We start from the raw sequence: 25,070 nt of genomic DNA, 5'->3' as shown, positions 1-25,070 counted from the left end.
TACGTTTCAGAAAGACATGGGTATCTCCAATTGTCTGCGTCCTTATGTTGTGTTCCCGTGGACTATACGGAGTCCATTTTCTCAAACATTCGTCTCAAACATTTTTTTTGCGTTCTACACAATGCGCTGTTCATATTTTAAGTAAAAAGTTATAGAGTCTTCCGTGTTTATTGTTGAGAAAATTTCCTGTGTGTTGTACCGTGCAGAGTAGCTATATCTGCGACATTACAGAATATCCGTCAAATTCTTCGTAAATCTAGATGCCGTAGAAATTGTTAATGTATGAGGGGTGTTCAAAAGAAAAAGTACGAAACAATAATGTGGGTATAAATTGAACTCTTTATTCAAAAGTAGTCACCAGAGGCCTCAGCACAAATATACCCGCTGTTTCATGAGCCGAAGGATCCCCTGTTCCCAGAATTCCTTTGACTGTAACATGAGTCAGCCCTCCATTGCCTGCCTCATCTCGCTGTCGGAATTCAAGCGTTTCCCTTTCAGATTCTTTTAGCAGACCAAAGACTGGGAAGTCGCTGCGTAACATGTCTGGACCGTAGGATCGATGCTTAAGCCGCTACTACTTGAATTTGCCCATCGTACTTTGGGAGACGTGTAAAGGCACGTTATCGTGGAGCAAAATCTCACTTTCCGTGAGCAGCTCAGGCCGTTTGATGTTCATGGACTTGAGTAGACTGCGGAGTGTCTCACAGGACACGTCATTGTTAATAGTTTTTACGTGCTCGTGGAATTGGATGAGTATCATGCCTCGAACGTCGAAAACAACTGTGAGCATCACCTTGCCTACAGCGGACACAGCTTTGAGAATTTTTTTTGTGGGGGGGGGGGGGAGTGACGACGCTACATTTGAATCCGTAGTTGTATCACTACGTTATCCGATAGCGGCATAGGCAAATGTCAACGGGTTTGGTTGCTACGACGTTACGTACCGTTTCATTTGAACACTCCTTATTATACAAACTACAGTGATATTCATTACTAAAACAAACATTTATTCATTAAAGTTGTATTTTATCCTCTCAAAACTGTGTTTTTATAAATATTCTTTTGAAGGTCAGTTGCTGCGACTGCTTCTGGGAGTATCCCTTGTCGCTATTGCATTGTCCATCTGGTTCCTTGATCCTGTGGAGCTTCTTGTCAGAAAGGTACTATTACATGTTTAGGAAAATGATATTCTAGGCGTAACTACGTTCCATTAAATGGCAGACTTTAGTTTATCCGTTTACTTGTCTATCTTTTTACGTCATCATCATCATCAAATCATCGTCATCATCATCACCATCTGACGTTTTGAGTACACTACAGCGTGGTAAATCGAAACATAAGAATAAAAGAGGTGAGTTGTTATTGAGAAAATATGTATTCATCTTGCGGCGATATTCATTGTCCATTTTGTTATCTTAAGGGGGAGGGGGAGGACAAAGTTCTTATGTATTTTCTCTTTATTGTCGTCCGCTACGTGTGCAATATCGCGCGAACCTGTTTATAATCTATCTCATTAGTCCCAAATATGTTTTACCGAAATACGCAACATATAAATACTAAGAGCTTTCGCTATAATCATTTAGTGACGATTCATGCTCGTTTTGTAATTTATTTCGGAAATATTTGTGAAATTTAAACAGTCATTGTTATCGGGATAATTTAGTCGCCTAAAGAGAGCCAGCGCGTATATAGGAGGAGATTAAACAGAAGGTTGTGTATGAACAGAACAGCTATTTATTTCCATCAACATATTGGCCATTTCAGAGAACATTCTGTAAAGAAAGCATTAATTAACATACATGGAGGTAGTGAACAGCGTTCTTTCGTGTGTGTTTCAGCAGAAACACCTAACAGGAGAGTTGGAGTACAGACTCTGGGAGTCTCTAGGAACTGAAAAATTCTGCATGGTAATTCGATATATAATGCACCCAGGCAGTCCTACTGAAATTTCTACCCAAATAAACCACTGTAAGAAAGCAATAAAGCCATAAGGGAGGGAGTCAGGGTGTCACAGCATGATACATAGCTACAGAGTTCACCAGAAAAGTTATGTTAGATTCAATGAATCCTAACTCATGAAAATTTCTCCATGAATATAGGAGTTCATTTTACTCGTAATTACTTGCACTGATGAATGCTTTTCTCCCCCATTAACATAACTTTTATTTGGCTGCGCATGGTTACCCACGCTGACTAAGGGATGGTCAAATGGCAAAAATGAATCAAATTCCGAAAACATCTGGAGAACAGAAAGGTTCATCTAATCACAATCCTCTGTATCTCTAAATGGAGCCAATCTCGTTGGATCTTGTACGAATTTGACTACACGTTTCTGCATGATCAGGAAAGGGTCGGTTCAGTCCTCCAGAGAAATCACTACGAAACCGCGAGAAGGCTAAAAAGACATGCAAACGTAATAGGAAAATCGCTGAAGATTGATTTAATGAACACTTCGGGTCTCCCATGACTTTACAATATACGATTGCCAGCATGAGGTGCTACCACACACGGCTCACGAAAGAAATTGGAACCAGAAAATTAAAACAGAAGCCATTATTCCACTGGTTTTATACTTCCCGAAATGATGCTCATGTATTAGAAAGTCGAGAGGAAATATTTAAAGGCTGAACAATATATTTACTGAAGAACGTGGCCATATCATTTTCAAAGACAAAGCGCAGTTACCAATTCGTGCATTACACCTAAATTTTACTAACATATTTTCAAAACTTGAACCAAATTATTCCTTACCACATAACAGAAATAAACCCACTTATTACCTACTCGGATCCTCAAGAAGAACACACGAAGTTCTCTCCAACTGTGTTCCGAGAACAAAAGCAGTTTTCAATCAACAGCAGAGTCGAGAGTGACTCAAAAGCCAGCCAACAGCGTCTTGACCGGGAGGGCTGACGGTATACTCGCACACTTCAAACTGAAATCAGAGATACAGATACGCTACTGTATGCTTGTGGTAAGGAGGAGTTGGTACTACTTCTAACGTGGAATTCATCTCTCTGACTACCACCAGCAGGGAACGTTGGCTGCGAGACTTTACATGTGGAACAGAGAGACATAATTTATATGACATGAAATTGGTTGTTAAGGACCTATTCCAACAAAAGCGGTGTGAGAGAAAATATTGAAAACAACGGTAGGAAGGAAGAGGGCTTGCTGAAAAGTAATACTTCCTAACTTTTACGTCGAAACTCTTACGGCTCTTGAAACAAAAGAAATGTTACTAACATCTACCTCTTTACGCTTTCTTGCTACGTATTTATTTCTCACCGGAGTCACCGTGACGACGAACACATTTCTCCCAACGTGAGACCACTTCTCATACTATAAATGTCGGACCTATGACTTTGTTGACGGAGCAACGACCTCATTTCTGCTTGCTCGTCTCCATCGCTGTCAAAGGGAAGCTCTCGAAGATGTCACTTCGGTTTTGGAAAGAGACAGAAACTGAATAAGCCCAAGTCGGGACTGTACGGGGGATGAGCGATAACAGAGAACACAAGGCGTCCGATTGTTACAGATGTCACAGAGCTCGTGTGTTGTCTAGCATTATTATGATGAAGAGGGTGCTCGATGTGTCGACGAAATCTTCGAATTATAAACTCAATTATAGCACGCTGTTTCTCACACGCTAACGTAGTTCCCTTACACATCACCATGTTACACACTACAATTCCAACTCGTGCTCCAAATGTGTACTCATGAAGAGTAAAGGTGTAGAATGTTAATAACGTTTGCTGTATTTAAATAGGTTTACAACTTTTCGATAAAAACTTCGGAGGGTTTACTTTTCAGCAGACTCTCGTATAAACATAATGGGTGAGACCGCAAAACACAGATGAGACGACAGGTTAGACAGTAGCTAAGTTTAAACTTCAATATAGAACTCAAGTTTCCCTATACCAGAGAAACTACCATGAGCAAATTCACAGACAGGCTACTACCCTAACGTTTCCCAGTATTGAACACCGGACGTTGCATTTAACATTGCTTCCGGTTAATGCCGGGATGGTTCCTATTGTAACACCACGTAGACTATCTGTCCGGTCTTTGTCAAAGCAGATGTGAATCTAAATACCTGTGTACATGAAGTCAGCTTAATCTTTAAAGCCCTAATGTGTTCAATGTCTACAAAAGTCATGCATGATTAAGTCACAGTAAATTTAGCAAAATTTTGTATCCTATTTTCAGGATTTTAATTGTTCAGTAATATTTCTGCTCATCCAATACGCCCAGTGGCAACCAATATTTTTTTTTAATTTTATCTATATTTTGTAGCTTAAAACGTGGCTGTATTCAGAACTTCGGAGGTATGAATTAAACAACGCCTTCAGTCAAAACTTTTACGTGTTTTATTAACTACACGACGCATTTCGGACCCTGTGGGTCCATCGTCAGGTGTAATTTGTCTTAATACATGGTTTACATCTTCTTATGAATGAGGTGAAATGCATATGCTTGTCACGAAAAGGTTTAATGTTTGGTTATGAATTTCGTAATTCGAACGCGGAAAATATGTGCAAAATAGCGGAAAATGAACAGTGTAAACTTATCACATAATCCAAGGAAAGTATTTTTAACGTTTTAGCACCGGCAAACACTCTTTTCTCCGTCGTTTTAGTACATATCACTTCATCGAAGAGGCACATTTGTACACACATGTTTATAAACATTTCACAGATATTATTGTACATGGCGTTGTCAAACATGAATTTATTCGTAATGCTAAAGATATAACTACTAAACAGTTAACATATGCGAGAAACAACTTTAGAATGGGTCTTTAAAATTACTGAAATAACTATGGCTTGGGAAATCTATTTGTTCATTTAACATAGATTCTGGTATTTTGATTTTATGAAGGTATATCTCCAGTTCTTCTAACAGACTTAGGGTCTTACCATTGGCTTCGTTATGTAGTATTACCAAATAGTTTTCCAGACTGTTGAGGACACGTTTCGTTTTCAACATATACTGTTCAATGCCTAATTTTTCGAAATTCTTGAGCCTGGAAGCATTTACATGTTCTTGAAAACGGGTCTTGAAGTTTCTGCCTGTTTTCCCACAGGGTCAGAAATGCATCGTGTAGTTAATAAAACACGAAAAAGTTTTGACTGAAGGCGTTGTTTACTTCATACCTCCAACCAATATTTTTCCCGGGACATCGCTCTACTTCCTTTTTCTCAGTACTGGAAAATTATTGTTGACTATAAAAGCCAGATCCTAGCTGTAACTGCTGTATTTCTTCGCTTGTCTTACTGATTTCGAACATTAGCGTGCGAGCTTGTTTTTTAACATATACAATGACTGAAAGAATCGCAACACCTAAATAAGTTACACAACGTAAACGAAAGTTGATAGGCGTCTTTCTAATTCTGGAAGATAGTGTCTATTCAAATTTTACACCAGTCACGTAAGAATGGCGCTAGTAGCGCCACTTTGAGGACGGGAATCAGATTTGGTATAAATACACCTTGTATTGGTTGTGAGCGTTAGGCTGGACTTGATAATGTTAGTCAAGAATGCCCTTTAAGAAGGGAAGGACGCCACTGTGAACACCTCACAGGTCGTGTAATGGGGCTATGAGAAACTGGATGTTCCTTCTACGACAATGAAGAAACGTTTGGTACGACTGTAGCCGCTGTACGTGATTGCTGGTAGCGATGGTCACGAGAATTTACTGTCGCAAGGAGACCGGGCTCCAGGCTTCAACGTATGGCTTGGCGGATTGTACTGCAACTGCAGCAGCAATCTGAGCAGCAGGTGGCACCACAATGACAGAACGAACTTTTACAAATCGGTTACTTCAAGGACAGCTCCGTGCCAGACACCCTGTGGCATGCATTATACTGAGCCCAAAACACCATCATTTGCGACTTCACTGGTGTGAAGCCAGAGCTCACTGCGAGGCAGGGTACTGTCTCGTTGCCAGTGATGGCCATGTGTTGGTTAGAAGGTGGCCATTTGAGGGCTTGCAACCGAACTGTTTGCGTGCTAGACGCGCTGGACTTACATCTGGAATTGTGAATACGTGTGCGAATTCATATGACAGCAGGAGCATTCTCTTGGTTGAACTTCAGTCTGATGAATTGGCCTATTGTGGTACCATTCATGAACAGCACTGCAGGGCGTGTTTTCCAACAGGACAACGCTCGCCACCACGCCGCTGTTGTAACCTTTGGCGTACTCCACCACATGTTCGGTCACCAATCCAGCACATATTGGATATTATCGGACAACGATTCCAGCGTCATCCACAAACAGTACTGATAGTCCCAGTATCGGTCGACCATGTGCAACAGGAATGGAACTCCGTCCCACAAACTGACATCCGACACATGTGCAACACAATGCATTCACTTTTGCACGCTTGCATTCAACGTTCTCGCGGTTACACCAGTAACTAATGAAAGAGCATTACAGATCTGCAATGAATTTTCTCTCGCTTGGATTAACCAGAGATCTTGCAATGTTAATCAGTTAAGTGTGTTACCTAGATTAATGTATTTCATTAGTCTGCATTAACTATTTTTTAATGTAGGGATTTTTTCCATCTGTGTATCTCTTCCACACAACGTTACACCGGTCCATAAAATTTAAAATAATCCTTTTTATACATGCTATCCCATTTCTTCCCCCCATGAACCATGGTGGACCTTGCCGTTGGTGGGGAGGCTTGCGTGCCTCAGCGATACAGATGGCCGTACCGTAGGTGCAACCACAACGGAGGGGTATCTGTTGAGAGGCCAGACAAACATGTGATTCCTGAAGAGGGGCAGCAGCCTTTTCAGTAGTTGCAGGGGCAACAGTCTGGATGATTGACTCATCTGGCCTTGTAACATTAACCAAAACGGCCTTGCTGTGCTGGTACTGCGAACGGCTGAAAGCAAGGGGAAACTACAGCCGTAATTTTTCCCGAGGACATGCAGCTTTACTGTATGATTAAATGATGATGGCGTCCACTTGGGTAAAATATTCCGGAGGTAAAATAGTCCCCCATTCGGATCTCCGGGCGGGGACTACTCAAGAGGATGTCGTTATCAGGAGAAAGAAAACTGGCGTTCTACGGATCGGAGCGTGGAATGTCAGATCCCTTAATCGGGCACGTAGGTTAGAAAACTTAAAAAGGGAAATGGATAGGTTGAAGTTAGATATAGTGGGAATTAGTGAAGTTCGGTGGCAGGAGGAACAAGACTTTTGGTCAGGTGAATACAGGTTTATAAATACAAAATCAAATAGGGGTAATGCAGGAGTAGGTTTAATAATGAATAAAAAAATAGGAGTGCGGGTTAGCTACTACAAACAGCATAGTGAACGCATTATTGTGGCCAAGATAGACACAAAGCCCATGCCTACTACAGTAGTACAAGTTTATATGCCAACTAGCTCTGCAGATGATGAAGAAATAGATGAAATGTATGACGAGATAAAAAAAATTATTCAGATAGTGAAGGGTGACGAAAATTTAATAGTCATTGGGGACTGGAATTCGTCAGTAGGAAAAGGGAGAGAAGGAAACATAGTAGTTGAATATGGATTGGGGGGAAGAAATGAAAGAGGAAGCCGCCTTGTAGAATTTTGCACAGAGCATAACTTAATCATAGCTAACACTTGGTTCAAGAATCATAAAAGAAGGTTGTACACTTGGAAGAACCCTGGAGATACTAAAAGGTATCAGATAGATTATATAATGGTAAGACAGAGATTTAGGAACCAGGTTTTAAACTGTAAGACATTTCCAGGGGCAGATGTGGATTCTGACCACAATCTATTGGTTATGAACTGCAGATTGAAACTGAAGAAACTGCAAAAAGGTGGGAATCTAAGGAGATGGGACCTGGATAAACTGAAAGAAACAGAGGTTGTACAGAGTTTCAGGGAGAGCATAAGGGGACAATTGACAGGAATGGGGGAAAGAAATACAGTAGAAGAAAAATGGGTAGCTTTGAGGGACGAAGTAGTGAAGGCAGCAGAGGATCAAATAGGTAAAAAGACGAGGGCTAGTAGAAATCCTTGGGTAACACAAGAAATATTGAATTTAATTGATGAAAGGAGAAAATATAAAAATGCAGTAAATGAAGCAGGCCAAAAGGAATACAAACGTCTCAAAAATGAGATAAACAGGAAGTGCAAAATGGCTAAGCAGGGATGGCTGGAGGACAAATGTAAGGATGTAGAGGCTTGTCTCACTAGGGGTAAGATAGATACTGCCTACAGGAAAATTAAAGAGACCTTTGGAGAGAAGAGAACCACTTGTATGAATATCAAGAGCTCAGATGGCAGCCCAGTTCTAAGCAAAGAAGGGAAGGCTGAAAGGTGGAAGGAGTATATAGAGGGTTTATACAAGGGCGATGTACTTGAGGACAATATTATGGAAATGGAAGAGGATGTAGATGAAGATGAAGTGGGAGATAAGATACTGCGTGAAGAGTTTGACAGAGCACTTAAAGACCTGAGTCGTAACAAGGCCCCGGGAGTAGACAACATCCCATTAGAGCTACTGATGGCCTTGGGAGAGCCAGTCATGACAAAACTCTACCATCTGGTGAGCAAGATGTATGAGACAGGCGAAATACCCTCAGACTTCAAAAAGAATATAATAATTCCAATCCCAAAGAAAGCAGGTGTTGTCAGATGTGAAAATTACCGAACTATCAGTTTAATAAGTCACAGCTGCAAAATACTAACACGAATTCTTTACAGACGAATGGAAAAATTGGTAGAAGCGCACCTCGGGGAAGATCAGTTTGGATTCCGAAGAAATGTTGGAACACGTGAGGCAATACTAACCTTACGACTTATCTTAGAAGAAAGATTAAGAAAAGGCAAACCTACGTTTCTAGCATTTGTAGACTTAGAGAAAGCTTTTGACAATGTTAACTGGAATACTCTCTTTCAAATTCTGAAGGTGGCAGGTATAAAATACAGGGAGCGAAAGGCTATTTACAATTTGTACAGAAACCAGATGGCAGTTATGAGAGTCGAGGGGCATGAAAGGGAAGCAGTGGTTGGGAAAGGAGTGAGACAGGGTTGTAGCCTCTCCCCGATGTTATTCAATCTGTATATTGAGCAAGCAGTAAAGGAAACAAAAGAAAAATTCGTAGTAGGTATTAAAATTCACGGAGAAGAAGTAAAAACTTTGAGGTTCGCCGATGACATTGTAATTCTGTCAGAGACAGCAAAGGACTTGGAAGAGCAGTTGAACGGAATGGACAGTGTCTTGAAAGGAGGATATAAGATGAATATCAACAAAAGCAAAACGAGGATAATGGAATGTAGTCAATTTAAATCGGGTGATGCTGAGGGAATTAGATTAGGAAATGAGACACTTAAAGTAGTAAAGGAGTTTTGCTATTTAGGGAGTAAAATAACTGATGATGGTCGAAGTAGAGAGGATATAAAATGTAGACTGGCAATGGCAAGGAAATCGTTTCTGAAGAAGAGAAATTTGTTAACATCGAGTATAGATTTAAGTGTCAGGAAGTCGTTTCTGAAAGTGTTTGTATGGAGTGTAGCCATGTATGGAAGTGAAACATGGACGATAACTAGTTTGGACAAGAAGAGAATAGAAGCTTTCGAAATGTGGTGCTACAGAAGAATGCTGAAGAGAAGGTGGGTAGATCACGTAACTAATGAGGAGGTATTGAATGGGATTGGGGAGAAGAGAAGTTTGTGGCACAACTTGACTAGAAGAAGGGATCGGTTGGTAGGGCATGTTTTGAGGCATCAAGGGATCACAAATTTAGCATTGGAGGGCAGCGTGGAGGGTAAAAATCGTAGAGGGAGACCAAGAGATGAATACACTAAGCAGGTTCTGAAGGATGCAGGTTGCAGTAGGTACTGGGAGATGAAGAAGCTTGCACAGGATAGAGTAGCATGGAGAGCTGCATCAAACCAGTCTCAGGACTGAAGACCACAACAACAACAACATCCCATTTCTTCACAGGGTCAGCACGTTACTCTGGATTTTGTAATGTTGTTGGCAGAGGGTAGCCGGACGCCCTTCTTGTCACCAATTCTAACCCCAGGGACGGAACAACTGTCCTCCGTCCGTCTGTGTCTAGTGTGTGAAAATGTGAAAATATTTCCCAAACCGAGGCAGGACGTGAGTACCACGTCGGCATTCACCAAACCGCTTAAAAACCACATACAAGGTGGGTGACACGCCGCATACGTCAGGAAATATGACGTCATAAGCGTGTAATATATGCGATAAATGGTTCAAATGGCTCTGAGCACTATGGGACATAGCATCTTAGGTCATCAGTCTGCTAGAACTTAGAACTACTTAAACCTAACTAACCTAAGGACATCAGACACATCGATGCCCGAGGCAGGATTTGAACCTGCGACCGTAGCGGTAGCGCGGTTCCAGACTGAATCGCCTAGAACCGCTCGGCCACTGCGGCCGGTTAATATATGCGACACGTGGGTACGCCGGCAAAGGCGCTGGTATAAAGGTCACTCTAATCCCCCGCAGCGAGTTCGACGAAATTTGATAAGAATATTAGTAAACCAAAAGCATGCTGGAGTAGATTGGGTCAGCAACTTCCGTGAATTAGTAGAACGAAAATCCAGTCCCAGTTACAAATCTTTACTTTTTGTTCATTCAGTAACTAATTTCGGGCAGAGACTCATTTTCAAAGCATCCTACAGGGCTGGAAACGAATCTACACTCATAATAATAGAGTAATTAGTAAATTCTTAGGCATATGTTAAAGATACAGAACATATCGTTTCAAACTCATATCATATAGTCCATAATGACATTTCGGAGGATGCCAAAAATGTGCAATGAACATTTGCAGTGCATACAGATAAATGGCAGATTACTCCTACCTCGGTCATAAGAAAACATCGGGAAGAGGGCGCCGTATCAGGATGTAGGAAATATTTTTTATTTATTAAAATATTCTCCACGCATCAAGAATACAACAATTCACACAATAACGACAAAAGTCAACTTTAAAATTAATAATTTTTTAAAATTTTTTATCAAAAACAAATACTTAAAATCACTGACCAGTAATACACAGCAGCGCCACATACGGCATGTATTACAAAACTGTAGGTCATGTTAGCACGTAAAAATCATTAAATTTGAAACTGTACAAGTCAACAAGAAACCTATATTCTTTTTAAATCCTGTACCAGGAACAAACTATTATAACTACTCAACAGTAAAACACAGCAGTATCACCTACGGCACGCATTACGAAGTTGTATGCCATGTTGGCACGTAAAAATCATTAAATGTGGATATCCACATTGGCATTAAAACAAAACAAAACCAAAGGAAATTAAAAATCTTCATCATTTCCGACCATTTACAAGCACAAAAACTTTACCACATCAAACTTTACAAATAACGTGAAGGTAAAACAACTTTTTCATAATATGTCCCGCCTAAAAGCAAGCATTAAATCACAAAGTTGTCCTTTTACAAAGCACCAACAACGTCCTTGCCATCCTGTGGAGGATATAGCATAACCATACTCATGGGCGTATAGGGCGGTAGTGTGGTTGTAGGGGGAGTGGCGAGGGGAGAGATGGAGAAGGATGGAGGGCTGAGAAACGGGGAACGGGAGGAGCATGAAGATGAAGGAGCCAAAAACGAAGAGGTCAAGTGCACAATACGGCAAAATTTGTAAAAATAAATATCAGCAGTAATAATAGAAAATTACTGAACATTAGACTAGAAATGACTATTCACCATTTCTTCACAGTCAAATGATAAGAACTACCATGTTCATCAGAGAAACCGTATGTTACTCAGGAGTAATTTTACAGTTAAATATGGTAACAAAAGGAAACACAAACAATTTTTTAAAAATAATTTGGTGGTGAAGACCATGTAATCCACCAGTAAACCGAAATTCAAGATCTCTCGCACACATCATACCACATAAGCAACGTAAAGGCACAACAAACACAGAAACCTTATTATCCAACCAACAGCAGCCTATAGGCACCACAGACGATAATGCATAATTAAATCAGAAGTTGTTCTCTTCAGTGCATGAGCAGTGGAACGTAACAACGATGAAAGAACCGAACCACTTACTGTAAAATTTGCAAGGTGTTTTCATGAAATGAGAAACGCAGGTGGAAGGGGAGAATGGGTGGCGGCAAGCACGAGTTGCAGACGGCAGGCACATAGGTTAAAAAAGCTGGAAATTATAATCAGTAGATATGAAACCGTGGCTACGAGAATTTTAGAAAATGAGCGGAGGGGGGAGGGGTAGGGTGGAAATGGGGAAAGGAAATAGCGTGGAGGAATAGGCGGCGGTGGGCGACGAGGCCATGGTACTCAGGAGTTTGTGGTCCAGGCAGTCGCGGTAGTAACAACGGGGTTGGTGGCAGGGGGAATTATTACGAACTATACATCACTTTGTAACAGAGCAAAAAACCAACAAAGCCAAAAATCGATTTGTTCGTTCATTACTTTATGTGGTTCCGTTTAATTTTATTGTTGACTAGTAATGTTATGGTATCAATTGTTGTATTCTTGGTGGTTAGAGAACACTTTAGTAAATAAAAATGTTTCCTGCAGCCTAATAGAGTCCCTCCTTTCCGAGGTTTCCTTACGACAGCGCTCACCGGTCTTCTGACTGGTTTGATGCAGCCCGCCACAAATTCCTCTCTTGTGCTAACCACCTCATCTCAGAGTACCACTTGCAACCTACATCCTCAATTATTAGCTGGATCTATTCCAGTTCTTGTCTTCCTCTACAGTTCTTGCCTCTACAGCTTTCTCTAGTACCATGGAAGTCATACACGTATGCCTTAACAGATGTCCTGCCATTTTGTCCCATCTACTTGTCAGTGCTACAGACATATTCCTTTCCTCACCGATTCTGCGCGGAATATCCTCATTCCTTTCCTCATCAGTCCACCTAATTTTCATCATTCCTTCGTAGCATCATATATCAAATGCTTCGATTCTCTTCTATTCCAGTTTTCCCACAGACTTTGTTTCACTAAGAATGCTGTACTCCAGACATTCTCAGAAACTTCGTCCGGAGCCACGCTGCTGCTACGGTCGCAGGTTCGAATCCTGCCTCGGGCATGGATGTGTGTGATGTCCTTAGGTTAGTTAGGTTTAAGTAGTTCTAAGTTCTAGAGGACTGATGACCACAGCAGTTGAGTCCCATAGTGCTCAGAGCCATTTGAACCAATCAGAAACTTCTTCCTCAAATTAATGCTTATATCTGACATTAGGAGACTTCTCTTGGACAGGAATGTCCTTTTTGCCATTGTTAGTGTACTTGTGATGTCCTCCTTACTCCGTTTATCATTGGTTATTTTACTGGCTAGGTAGCAGAATTCTTTATCTACTTCGTGACTATCAATCCTCAGTTAGGTTTCTCGCTGTTCTTATATCAGCTACTTCCCATTACTTTCTTCTTTCTTCGATTTACTCTCAAACTCAGTTTGTTACTCCTTAGACTGTTCATTTCGTTCATCATATCATGTAATTCTTCTTCACATTCACTCACTGTAGCAGTGTCATGACCTAATCGTATCATTGATATCCTATCACTTTCAATCTTAATTCCGCTCCACAACGTTTCTTTAATATCTGTCATTGCTTCTTCGACATTCAGATTGAACAGCAGGAGCAAAGGACTACATCATTGTCTTATACACGTTTAAATCCGAGCGCTTCGTTCTTGGTCGTCCACTCTTCATTATTCCCTCTTGGCTCTTGTACGTGTTGTATATTACCATTCTCCCCCTACAGCTTATTCCTAATTTTCTCAGAATGCGGAACACCTTCCACAATTTTACAGTGTCGAACGCTTTTTCCAGGTCGACAAATCCTATGAACTTGTCCTGATTTTACTTTAATCTTATTTCCATTAACAACCGCAACGTCAGAATTGCCTCTTTCCTGCCTTTACCTTTCCTAAGGAAAAATTTATCGTCATCCAGCACATTCTCAATTTTCTTTTCCATTACTCTGTATATTATTCTTTTCATCAACTTGGATGCATGAGTTGTTAAGCTGATTGTGCGATAATTTTCACACTTGTCAGCTCTTGCAAGTTTTCGGAATTGTGTGGCTGATTTTTTCCGAACATCAGATGGTATGTTGTCAGATTCGTACATCCTACCACCAACTTGACTAGTTGCTTTGTTGCCATATCCTCTGATGATTTTAGAAATTCTGATGGTATGTTGTGTATCCCTTCTGCCTTATTTGATAGTAAGTCCTCCATAGCCTTTTTAAATTCTGATTCTAATGCTGGATATCGACTCCTGTTTCTTCTCCTATCACATCAGACTAATCTTCCCCCTCACAGAGGCTTTCAATATATTCTTTCCACCTATCCGCTCTCTCCTCTGCATTTAACAGTGGAATTCTCGTTTTACTTTTAATGTTACCACCCTTGCTTTTAATGTCACCAAAGGTTATTTTGTTTTCCTTTATGCTGAGCCTGTCCTTCCGCCATTCATTTCTTTTTGGACTTCTTCATTTTTCACATATAACTATTTAGTCTTAGTTTCCCCGCACTTCCTATTTATTTGATTCCTCAGCGACTTGTAGTTCCGTATTCCTGAGTTTTGCCGAACATTTTTGTCCTTCCTCTTTTCTTCGATTAAGTCAAGCATTTCTCCTGTTACCCATGTTTTCTTCACAGTTACCCATGTTTTTCTTTCAAACTTCTGTGATTGCCCTTTTTAGAGATGTCCGATTATCTTCGACTATACTGCCCACTGAGTGATTACTATATATATATATATATATATATCTCCCTGACAACTCTCTTAAACTTCAGCCTACTCTTCATCACTACTGTACTGTGATCTATATCTACTTCTAACTACGCCTTACAATCCAGTTTCTGACTTCAGTATCTCTTTCTGCCGATGATGTAATCTAACTGAACTCTTCCCGTGCCACTCGGCCTTTTCCCAGTATACCTCTCCCGCTTGTGATTCTTGAACCGAGTATTCGCAATTACTAACTGAATTTTATTACAGAACTCAGTCTTTCTCCTCTCTCATTCCTTGTCCCAGCCTGTCCTGTAACCTTCTCTTCTTCCCTTACAACTGCATTCCATTCCCCCATGACTATTAGATATTCATCTCTCTTTTACTGTACTACTCTTTCAGTATCCTGATATAGTTTCTGTATCTCTTCGTCTTCAGCTTGCGACGTCGACTTGTATACCTGATCTGTCGTTGTCCGTGATGGTTTGCTGGTGATTCTGATAAGAACTACCCTGTGACTGAACTGTTCACAGTAACACACCCTCTACGCTACCTTCGTATTCATAACGAATTATACTCCAGTTATACCATTTTCTGTTACTGTTGCTATTACCCTATACTCATTTAACCAGAGATCCACGTCTTCTTCCCATTTCACTTAACTGATCCATACTGTATCTACATTGAGCCTCTGCATTTCCCTTTTCAGGTTTTCTAGTTTCCCTGTCACGTTCAAGCTTCCGACATTTCACGCCCCGACTCGTAGAGCCTTATCTTTTCTTTAATTATTCAATTTTTTTCTCATGGTCACCTCCTCCTTGGCAGTCCCCTCCCGGAGATTCGAATGGGAGACTATTCCGGAATATTTTGCCAATGGAGAGATCATCATGACACTTTTCCAGTTACAGGCCACATGCCCTGTGGATACGTATTACATATCTTTAATGCTTCAATTGCCTTCTGAATTCTCATGCCGTTGGTCGTTGCTGATTCTTCCACCTTTAGGGGCACTTTCCTATCTCTAGAACAAGAGAGTGCGCTGAACCTCTGTTAACTTCTCCGCCCTCTTTGTGAAGGCTTTTGGCAGAATGAGGGTGACTTCTTATGCCGGAAATTTTCCGCCGCCAATGCCGATTATTAATCATAATTTATGCAGTGGCGGGACTCGATCCCAGAGCCGAGAACTTTTTGATTACTAACCAAAGCCGCTAACATTTTTTATCTCATTTTGTTCGTTGTCAGTCGTTGTATTTGTTCGGGGCGGACGTCCCATGACGCTCGCTGAAGTTCATCGTTCATTTCTGACATCTTCGGAAATGCCATTTTCGACTGTGTTATGTATGTTTGAAAAGAAATATTCTGTCTCTTTAGAATATGCTTAAAAATTTGTTACTAACTGAATTATACATGAGTGCCAATTTGGTTTTCTGTCGTGCAGGATGATTTGAAAATGGGTCTCGGACAGAAACTAGTAATAGAATGAATAAAAAATAGAAATTTACGAATTGGACTAGGTTTTCGTCCTACTGACAAGTATTAGTTACGATCTGGAAAAAAAATACTGTGATGGTCAGAACCAACAGTGTCCTACTGAGGTGAGCATGATAAAGAGAGAAGGAAGAAGAGGAGATGGACAGATGCTGAGGGGAAAGGAGGAGATGTACACAGATAAGGAGGAAGAAGAGATGAACGGAGGGAGTGTTATGGAGAAATCGACAGGGAGAAGCGAGTGGTGAGGTGGATAGACAATGTCGCAGCTTGTGAAAGGACAGACGAACAGATGGACATAGCTAGGGGGGGAGGGGGAGGAGGGAGAGATAAGCAGGGGGAGGAGGAAATAGACAGTAGTGGAAAGGATGAGAGGGAGGGGGAAGAGATGTGGATGATGGATGAGATCAACAGATAGCTGTGGAAGGAGGAGATTGAATAATAGATGATTTGAGTAAATACATATCCGGGAAACGCCCGATACTCAGCTAGTCCTAAAATAAAAGTGAACGAGAAAACAACTAGACGAAGCGCCGTAACAAGACACTTAGGGATATTCCTGGACATACGTCGTAGCTTTGCACATCATAAACGGAAGGTATAAAAGTGATTAACAAAATTCTAATCATCGTAATTAGAACATACCATAAATCCATGTCAGCATCAGATGCATTATGTGATGCGAATTGCAGCTTTCTAAGACATTCTCATTAGTCGTAAGAGTTCAACGACAATTTGCACTGTTAGTAATTCTAGAGTATTCCCTTTTGGCTTGCAAATCAGGGAAAAGGGAACCATTTAGTGAAGAAAGAAACGCGGTCAAATGCAAACACGAAGGATACTTGTAACTGAGGCAAATGCGAAAACGTGAATACAAGATCGCATATTATGCCTGTAGAAAAATGAAACAGAAACTTCAGACATAGGCGGGAGAACAGATTAATCCGTCGCTAGCATCAGGGAGAGGATAAAAACGAGATATCTTAACCCCTGAGGGGACCGATATACACTCCTGGAAATTGAAATAAGAACACCGTTAATTCATTGTCCCAGGAAGGGGAAACTTTATTGACACATTCCTGGGGTCAGATACATCACATGATCACACTGACAGAACCACAGGCACATAGACACAGGCAACAGAGCATGCACAATGTCGGCACTAGTATAGTGTATATCCACTTTTCGCAGCAATGCAGGCTGCTATTCTCCCATGGAGACGATCGTAGAGATGCTGGATGTAGTCCTGTGGAACGGCTTGCCATGCCATTTCCACCTGGCGCCTCAGTTGGACCAGCGTTCGTGCTGGATGTGCAGACCGCGTGAGACGACGCTTCATCCAGTCCCAAACATGCTCAATGGGGGACAGATCCGGAGATCTTGCTGGCCAGGGTAGTTGACTTACACCTTCTAGAGCACGTTGGGTGGCACTGGATACATGCGGACGTGCATTGTCCTGTTGGAACAGCAAGTTCCCTTGCCGATCTAGGAATGGTAGAACGATGGGTTCGATGACGGTTTGGATGTACCGTGCACTATTCAGTGACCCCTCGACGATCACCAGTGGTGTACGGCCAGTGTAGGAGATCGCTCCCCACACCATGATGCCGGGTGTTGGCCCTGTGTGCCTCGGTCGTATGCAGTCCTGATTGTGTCGCTCACCTGCACGGCGCCAAACACGCATACGACCATCATTGGCACCAAGGCAGAAGCGACTCTCATCGCTGAAGACGACACGTCTCCATTCGTCCCTCCATTCACGCCTGTCGCGACACCACTGGAGGCGGGCTGCACGATGTTGGGGCGTGAGCGGAAGACGGCCTAACGGTGTGCGGGACCATAGCCCAGCTTCATGGAGACGGTTGCGAATGGTCCTCGCCGATACCCCAGGAGCAACCGTGTCCCTAATTTGCTGGGAAGTGGCGGTGCGGTCCCCTACGGCACTGCGTAGGATCCTACGGTCTTGGCGTGCATCCGTGCGTCGCTGCGGTCCGGTCCCAGGTCGACGGGCACGTGCACCTTCCGCCGACCACTGGCGACAACATCGATGTACTGTGGAGACCTCACGCCCCACGTGTTGAGCAATTCGGCGGTACGTCCACCCGGCCTCCCGCATGCCCACTATACGCCCTCGCTCAAAGTCCGTCAACTGCACATACGGTTCACGTCCACGCTGTCGCGGCATGCTACCAGTGTTAAAGACTGCGATGGAGCTCCGTATGCCACGGCAAACTGGCTGACACTGACGGCGGCGGTGCACAAATGCTGCGCAGCTAGCGCCATTCGACGGCCAACACCGCGGTTCCTGGTGTGTCCGCTGTGCCGTGCGTGTGATCATTGCTTGTACAGCCCTCTCGCAGTGTCCGGTGCAAGTATGGTGGGTCTGACACACCGGTGTCAATGTGTTCTTTTTTCCATTTCCAGGAGTGTATATTGCACAGGTACAAGTGATCACATAAGTGTGGTTTCTGAGACGTTACAGTGAATCGTACAATCGTCTCCTATTGCGGAAATGCTAAAAGGAATCCAGCAGACAATAGCTGTTGTCCGTGGTAGTATGAGAGCGGATACAGAAGTGGAGACAAAAAGGTACAGTTTAAATGTACCATAATAAATTTATAAAAACCGAACAGATTTTGCAGCACCAGCTGTAGTATTGTTATGGATAGAACCTGAAGTGGTGAATTAAAATTTTTTGTCCTAAAGAACAGACACCACGCCAAAGTCGGAACTTTGTGCGGAATCAACGGCGACGAGTGCGGACTTTATCTAAGATGCATCAGAAACTCGGTAGGTCTCAAGAAAATTTGATTACGTCGTATGAGTAGTATTAACAGTTGCGTTATTCGTTAAGTGTTTTAATGTAGTTTTGTAGTGGTAGAAAGTAGCTGCAACATTTTTTGAAAATTAAACACCAGGAATAAATAACACATGCAGTTATTATTACCCACGAGATTGTGAATTGTATGGCCTACTGTATCTTCTCAGATAACAGACTATAGCTGTGAAAAATAGGCCGGTGTGGCCGAGCGGTTCTAGGCCCTCCAGTCTGGAACCGTGCGACTGCTGCGGTCGCAGGTTCCAATCCTGCCTCGGTCATGGATGTGTGTGATGGCCTTAGGTTAGTTAGGTTTAAGTAGTTTTAAGTTCTAGGGGACTGATGACCTCAGCTGTTAAGTCCCATAGTGCTCAGAGCCACTTGAACCATTTCTGAAGAATAGATAAATAAGTAAGTTTGAATTTAAAATACTGATTTATAATTTGTTTGTACATACGATATATACTGAAAAACATTTTAAACACACGACAACAATTATAGCTTCACGTCCTTAGGAACACATATAACAGTTTTATAAAGCTTTTAGCATTTCCCCTTGATGATGCCCATTTCAGTTTAACTATCACAAAAATTAGTACTGACCTTGGAAGTGCCTAAAAAGGAGCATTACTTTGAAAATGTAATTAATGGCGATAACCTTTTACAACATATGAAACTGTTTGTTGTTTCAGTTGTTAACCTTTCATGAAGGATCGTACTTATATGAGCACTGGAGGAATCCTCCGGTTCCGATCAAACACAATGTTTTTGTGTTTAACGTAACAAATGCTGATGGTTTCCTACACCGTGGAGAGAAACTTCGTGTCGAAGAGGTTGGACCTTATGTATACTCGTGAGTATCTTCTTAATAAATAAATTACAAAACTTATAAAATTAACTTCTTTATCTGTGATAATTTATTGTACTTTTGTGAATTTAGTCTATTTTTTGTTAGTCGAGGGACATTGTATCTCTTGTTTTGGAATTTGTAGTGTGTTGTACTATTCGTTAATGTTATTGCATATCAGCTGCCATACGCACTTTTTTTTCAGGGAGCATCTGAACAATGTTGTTCTGAACTTCAACGATAATGGTACGATCACTTACATCCCTAACCGTACAGAGACATTTTCAGAGGAACTGTCAGAAAGGAATGCCAAAGAAGACATCGTCATAATACCCAACTTAGCCCTGATTGTGAGTTTCCTCTTGTATATTTAGCTTAGTTCTTATTATAAGCCTAGTTTTGCTAGGTATAACTGCAAAGTCATTCATATACTGAAGAGAAATTTTAATTAGACCAGCAGGTATATTGCTCCTCTTGATTTCAGTGCCAACCTCAACACAATATTAGAACCGTCCATTATCAATAAGTTGTTCCAAGTTTGGAAAGATAACGGGCTGTAGGTAATTGATTAATGATTTCTACGAGTGTACGGCATATTGCCGTAAGTACATGGCACTCACGTATAGCATAAATATCACATGAAGTTGGTGTATATTAGCAAATCCGTTTGATTCCATAGGTAGTTTATTTGTGGAATAGAACATTATCAACGATTTCATGAAAAGTGTAAATGCTGAAGTTAGGTCGAACATTGATATGTATCGTTAACAATACTAGTGGGTACACAACTATATATAGTACCAAGAGAAATTTGAATTAGACCAGCAGGTACATTGTTGCTTTTGATTTCAGTGGCAACCTCAACACAATATTAGGACCGTCCATTATGAACAAGTTGTATCATGTTTGGAAAGCTAACCGGCTGTTGGTAATTGATTAATGATTTGTACAAGTGTAAGGCATATTGCCTTAAGTACATAGCACTCACTTATAGCATACATATCACATGAAGTTGGTGTATATTAGCCAATCAGTTTGATTCCATAGGTAGTTTATTTGTAGAATAGAAGATTATCAACGATTCCATGATAAGTGTAAGTGCTGAAGTTAGGTCGAACATTGATATGTATCGTTAACAATACTAGTGAGTGCACAACTATATACAGTACCAAGCAAGTGGCAGGGCGGCGGAAGCGAGGGCGGTGTTGTATGTATCTATATATCCTATTAATGTGTGCTTTTTATTATTTTATTTTATTTATATTTTATTTTTATTTTCAATTTGGTTTTGGTTCCACTGCAAAGGTATGCGAAGGCACGTATCGTTCTTAGATTTTACTGACACAAAACTGTAGCGTAGGATCCTGAATAATTATTGAAATTATTTAGACGAATCTATGCTCAAAAACAGTTAATCAGTATAGGCTACATACACAGACAAAAAATAATTCACAATTTTCGATATGTAAGGACCTACATTTGATTTAATAACTTCTTAGTGCAGGCCAGATCTGGGTCCTACTGCACGCAACATAAATCGTCTTAATATATTGTTAAGTAATTTGAAAACGTCAGTTTCCTACAGATCATTGATGAAAGAAATAATATCGCTGATCTCCAGCGTCGCCTGTGGAAAGAACGGGATAGCAACACAATAATTTGAAATTGCCGCTTAATGGCGGCCAATTGTCGCCGTCCAGCGATGTTCAGCTTCCTGCAGGCGCGCGTCTGAAATTCATTTAAAAATGATGGAACAAGCAAACGGGATATGTAGTGCAGATCAGAGTTAAAATTAACAACGCCCGTGGGCTGACCGATAACTTCAAGACATACATCGTCCGCAAGCGGCAAAGCCGATATCGCTACAACAACGGCACAAAGCTCTTCCCAGTTTGAAGGACGATCACGAAAAACAAAGTGCGACTTAACCGCCTCTCGCATCCCCCTGAGAACAACAGGCACCAACTCCAGTTCTGGTAAATCTATCAACAAGGCCAAGCAGGCCGTCTTAACTCTGTCCACATACTGATGTAACACCTCTTTATCCTGCTGCATCTCTCAAATGTAACGACACTCAAGCTGTTTCTGAACTCCGGTGGTCAATCCTTGGCCAATGAGAAGCTTCCTCAATTGCTGCAAGGAAACCCTTCTGTCATGGCTTGGGATACGAAGTTCCTCAACTCACCTCTAGCTAACAGGTACAATAGTGACAAGACTACTTGGTTCGGAATGTGAAAGGCAGCAGCATGTTGTTCGAGACGAACCGACAACCATACTAAGTTTTCAACCTGCTCCAGTCGATCTACAACTAATTCAGTTATATCCCGAAAGAAATACGCCAGAGGATTAGGCAATTTGGCAAATGCTGCGTCTAACTTCTCAGAGGTTATAACACCACTCCCAGGCTGGCTCCCGGTTCCCGCTTGGTATAGCAAGTTCCGCTCTTCAATCCTCTTCCCATCCAGTTCTAAACACGTAGGCTTAAACTGCAATGCTTTAACCAAAGACCCCCAATTCGCCGGTTAATTTTTTATGATGATCCTCCAAGCCTAAAATGACTAAATCCGCTATCCGATTGGTTAGATGCACTAACTGTGCCCGCACCCTGTGTAACTGACTGCCACTGAGTTGAGTGCCTTCCAAAACACAAATTGTGTCCTCAGGGACCCTAATAGCTTTAAACGAAAATTCAATGGCTGCTTCTGTCTCACCCACCACATCCGGCGTCACGTCAACCAGGTGAAGAACGGTCGCACGCAAAAGGGCCACAAAGTCCGGAACACTGCCCTCAATCGACTGGAGCCTTATCTCCAACTCATGAACAAGGTGGTCCTTCCTCAACAGGCGATCCCCAGGCACTACGTGACCGCCAATAAAACAGGTCACCTGAAACAATCAACAACCAAGACAATGTGGCGCAACACTAACAGAAAAACAGTCCAAACCAACAGTATCTGTATTGGCAATGTCACAATCGTAACCACGCTCTGCTACCATTTGAAACCAGGTTGGTAGGTACTCAGAGAGCGCACAGGATGCTATGATTGTGGATGGGGCCGTAAACAGTTACTGTGAGTTGTAGAATCAAACACACAACTTTATTTTTCTAAGAACCACTGATTTACACATTGCTTTAAAAGATCACAATTAAACAATATGGCTGAAGGCCTAGTTAAAAAACTTGAGATGCTTTCTGGGCTGAATACCCAAAACAACACCAAAAACAAGAAGGGCTGAAGTCCAGGCTTGGAAATCAAAAGCAATTAAAAAGTAGAACGTAAAATTTTTCCTTTAAAAAAACATGCAATTGAAAACTGTTAGCTGCTGCAGCCCTACAATGCACGTCTGTAGGACAACTATAACTACAACACATTAATAAACAATTTTTCCAACAGCACGGCAGAAAGCCTAATTAAAGAAATATTAACTTATTGCACGGCTGAAGGCCACAAAGAAATTTCAAACAACAGCTGAAAGCCTGAACAACAAGTCAGACAAACAATTTAAAATAAACCCGTTCCTTCTTATAAAAGCCACGTAAGGCTCAACTATGACAATTTGCGAAAGGACCTCCAGGGGGCTGATGAATGATGCAGGGACTGCCGGTTGACCATGAATGTCAATACGAGTAAACGTAACATACTGCGTACACATAGCAGATGAAATCGACTACTGTATAACTAAACCATTGATGGCAACTTGCTGGAAGTGTTAGCTATCATAAAATGTTGTCTATCATAAAATATCATAAGGAAGTAGAGGCTTATCTCACTAGGGGTAAGATAGATACTGCCTACAGGAAAATTAAAGAGACCTTTGGAGAAAAGAGAGCCACTTGTATGAATATCAAGAACTCAGATTGAAACCCAGTTCAAAGCAAAGAAGGGAAAGCAGAAAGGTGGGAGGAGTATATAGAGGGTATATACAAGGGCGATGTACCTGAGGACAATATTGTGGAAATGGAAGAGGATGTGGATGAAGATGGAATGGGAGATACGATACTGCGTGAAGAGTTTGACAGAGCACTGAAAGACCTGAGTCGAAGCAAGGCCCCGGGAGCAGACAACATTCCATTGGAACTACTGACGGCATTGGGAGAGCCTGTCCTGACAAAACTCTACCATCTGGTGAGCAAGATGTATGAGACAGGCGAATTACCCTCAGACTTCAAGAAGGATATAATAATTCCAATCCCAAAGAAAGCAGGTGTTGACGGATGTATTAAAACCCATGGAAAAGAAATAAAAACTTTGAGGTTCGCCGATGACATTGTAATTCTGTCAGAGACACCAAAGGACTTGGAAGAGCAGTCGAACGGAATGGACAGTGTCTTGAAATGAGGATATAAGATGAACATCAACAAAAGCAAAACTACGATAATGGAATGTAGTCGAATTAAGTCGGGTGATGCTGAGGGAATGAGATTAGGAAATGAGACACAAAGTAGTAAAGGAGTTTTGCTATTTGGGGAGCAAAACAACTGATGATGGTCGAAGTAGAGAGGATATAAAATTTAGACTGGCAATGGCAAGGAAAGCGTTTCTGAAGAAGAGAAATTTGTTAACATCCAGTATTGATTTAAGTGTCAGGAAGTCATTTCTGAAAGTATTTGTATGGAATGTAGCCATGTATGGAAGTGAAACATGGACGATAAATATTTTGGACAAGAAGAGAAGAGAAGCTTTCGAAATGTGGTGTTACAGAAGAATGCTGAAGATTTGATGGGTAGATCACATAACTAACGAGGAGGTATTGAATAGAATTGGGGAGAAGAGGAGTTTGTGGCACAACTTGACAAGAAGAAGGGACCGGTTGGTAGGACATGTTCTGAGGCATCGATGGATCACACATTTATCATTGGATGGCAGCGTGGAGGGTAAAAATCGTAGAGGGAGACCAAGAGATAAATACACTAAGCAGATTCAGAAGGATGTAGGTTGCAGTAAGTACTGGGAGATGAAGAAGCTTGCACAGGATACAGTAGCATGGAGAGCTGCATCAAACCAGTCTCAGGACTGAGGACAACAACAACAACAACAACAACATAAAATATCTAGGAGTAACCTCCAAAAGCGATCCTAAGCGGAGCAACCCAGCAAAACATATATCAGGAGAAGCGGAAAGCACACACTAGACAGAGATTCATAGGAATATACTTAACTAAATAGAATTCATCCGCAA

The 25,070-nt window shown here is 41.5% G+C and overlaps 1 protein-coding gene across 4 annotated transcripts in view; it reads left to right on the top strand.

The window, feature by feature from the left end:
• Positions 1-25,070, top strand: part of LOC124711436 (sensory neuron membrane protein 2-like) — a 236,065-nt gene that overhangs the window by 151,694 nt on the left and 59,301 nt on the right. For 3 of the 4 annotated variants that reach the window (XM_047241509.1, XM_047241512.1, XM_047241508.1), the window contains exons 4-6: positions 1,069-1,160; positions 19,735-19,895; positions 20,095-20,239. In XM_047241509.1, the coding sequence (XP_047097465.1) occupies positions 1,069-1,160; positions 19,735-19,895; positions 20,095-20,239 (398 nt within the window). The remainder of the gene's footprint in view (positions 1-1,068; positions 1,161-19,734; positions 19,896-20,094; positions 20,240-25,070) is intronic. The other variant, XM_047241510.1, reaches the window with a different exon arrangement.

This window comes from Schistocerca piceifrons, chromosome 8 (assembly GCF_021461385.2).
Source record: "Schistocerca piceifrons isolate TAMUIC-IGC-003096 chromosome 8, iqSchPice1.1, whole genome shotgun sequence".
NCBI lineage: Eukaryota > Metazoa > Arthropoda > Insecta > Orthoptera > Acrididae > Schistocerca > Schistocerca piceifrons.
The sequence above is the reverse complement of the archived record's forward strand: the minus strand, read 5'-3'. Positions and strand labels throughout refer to the sequence as shown.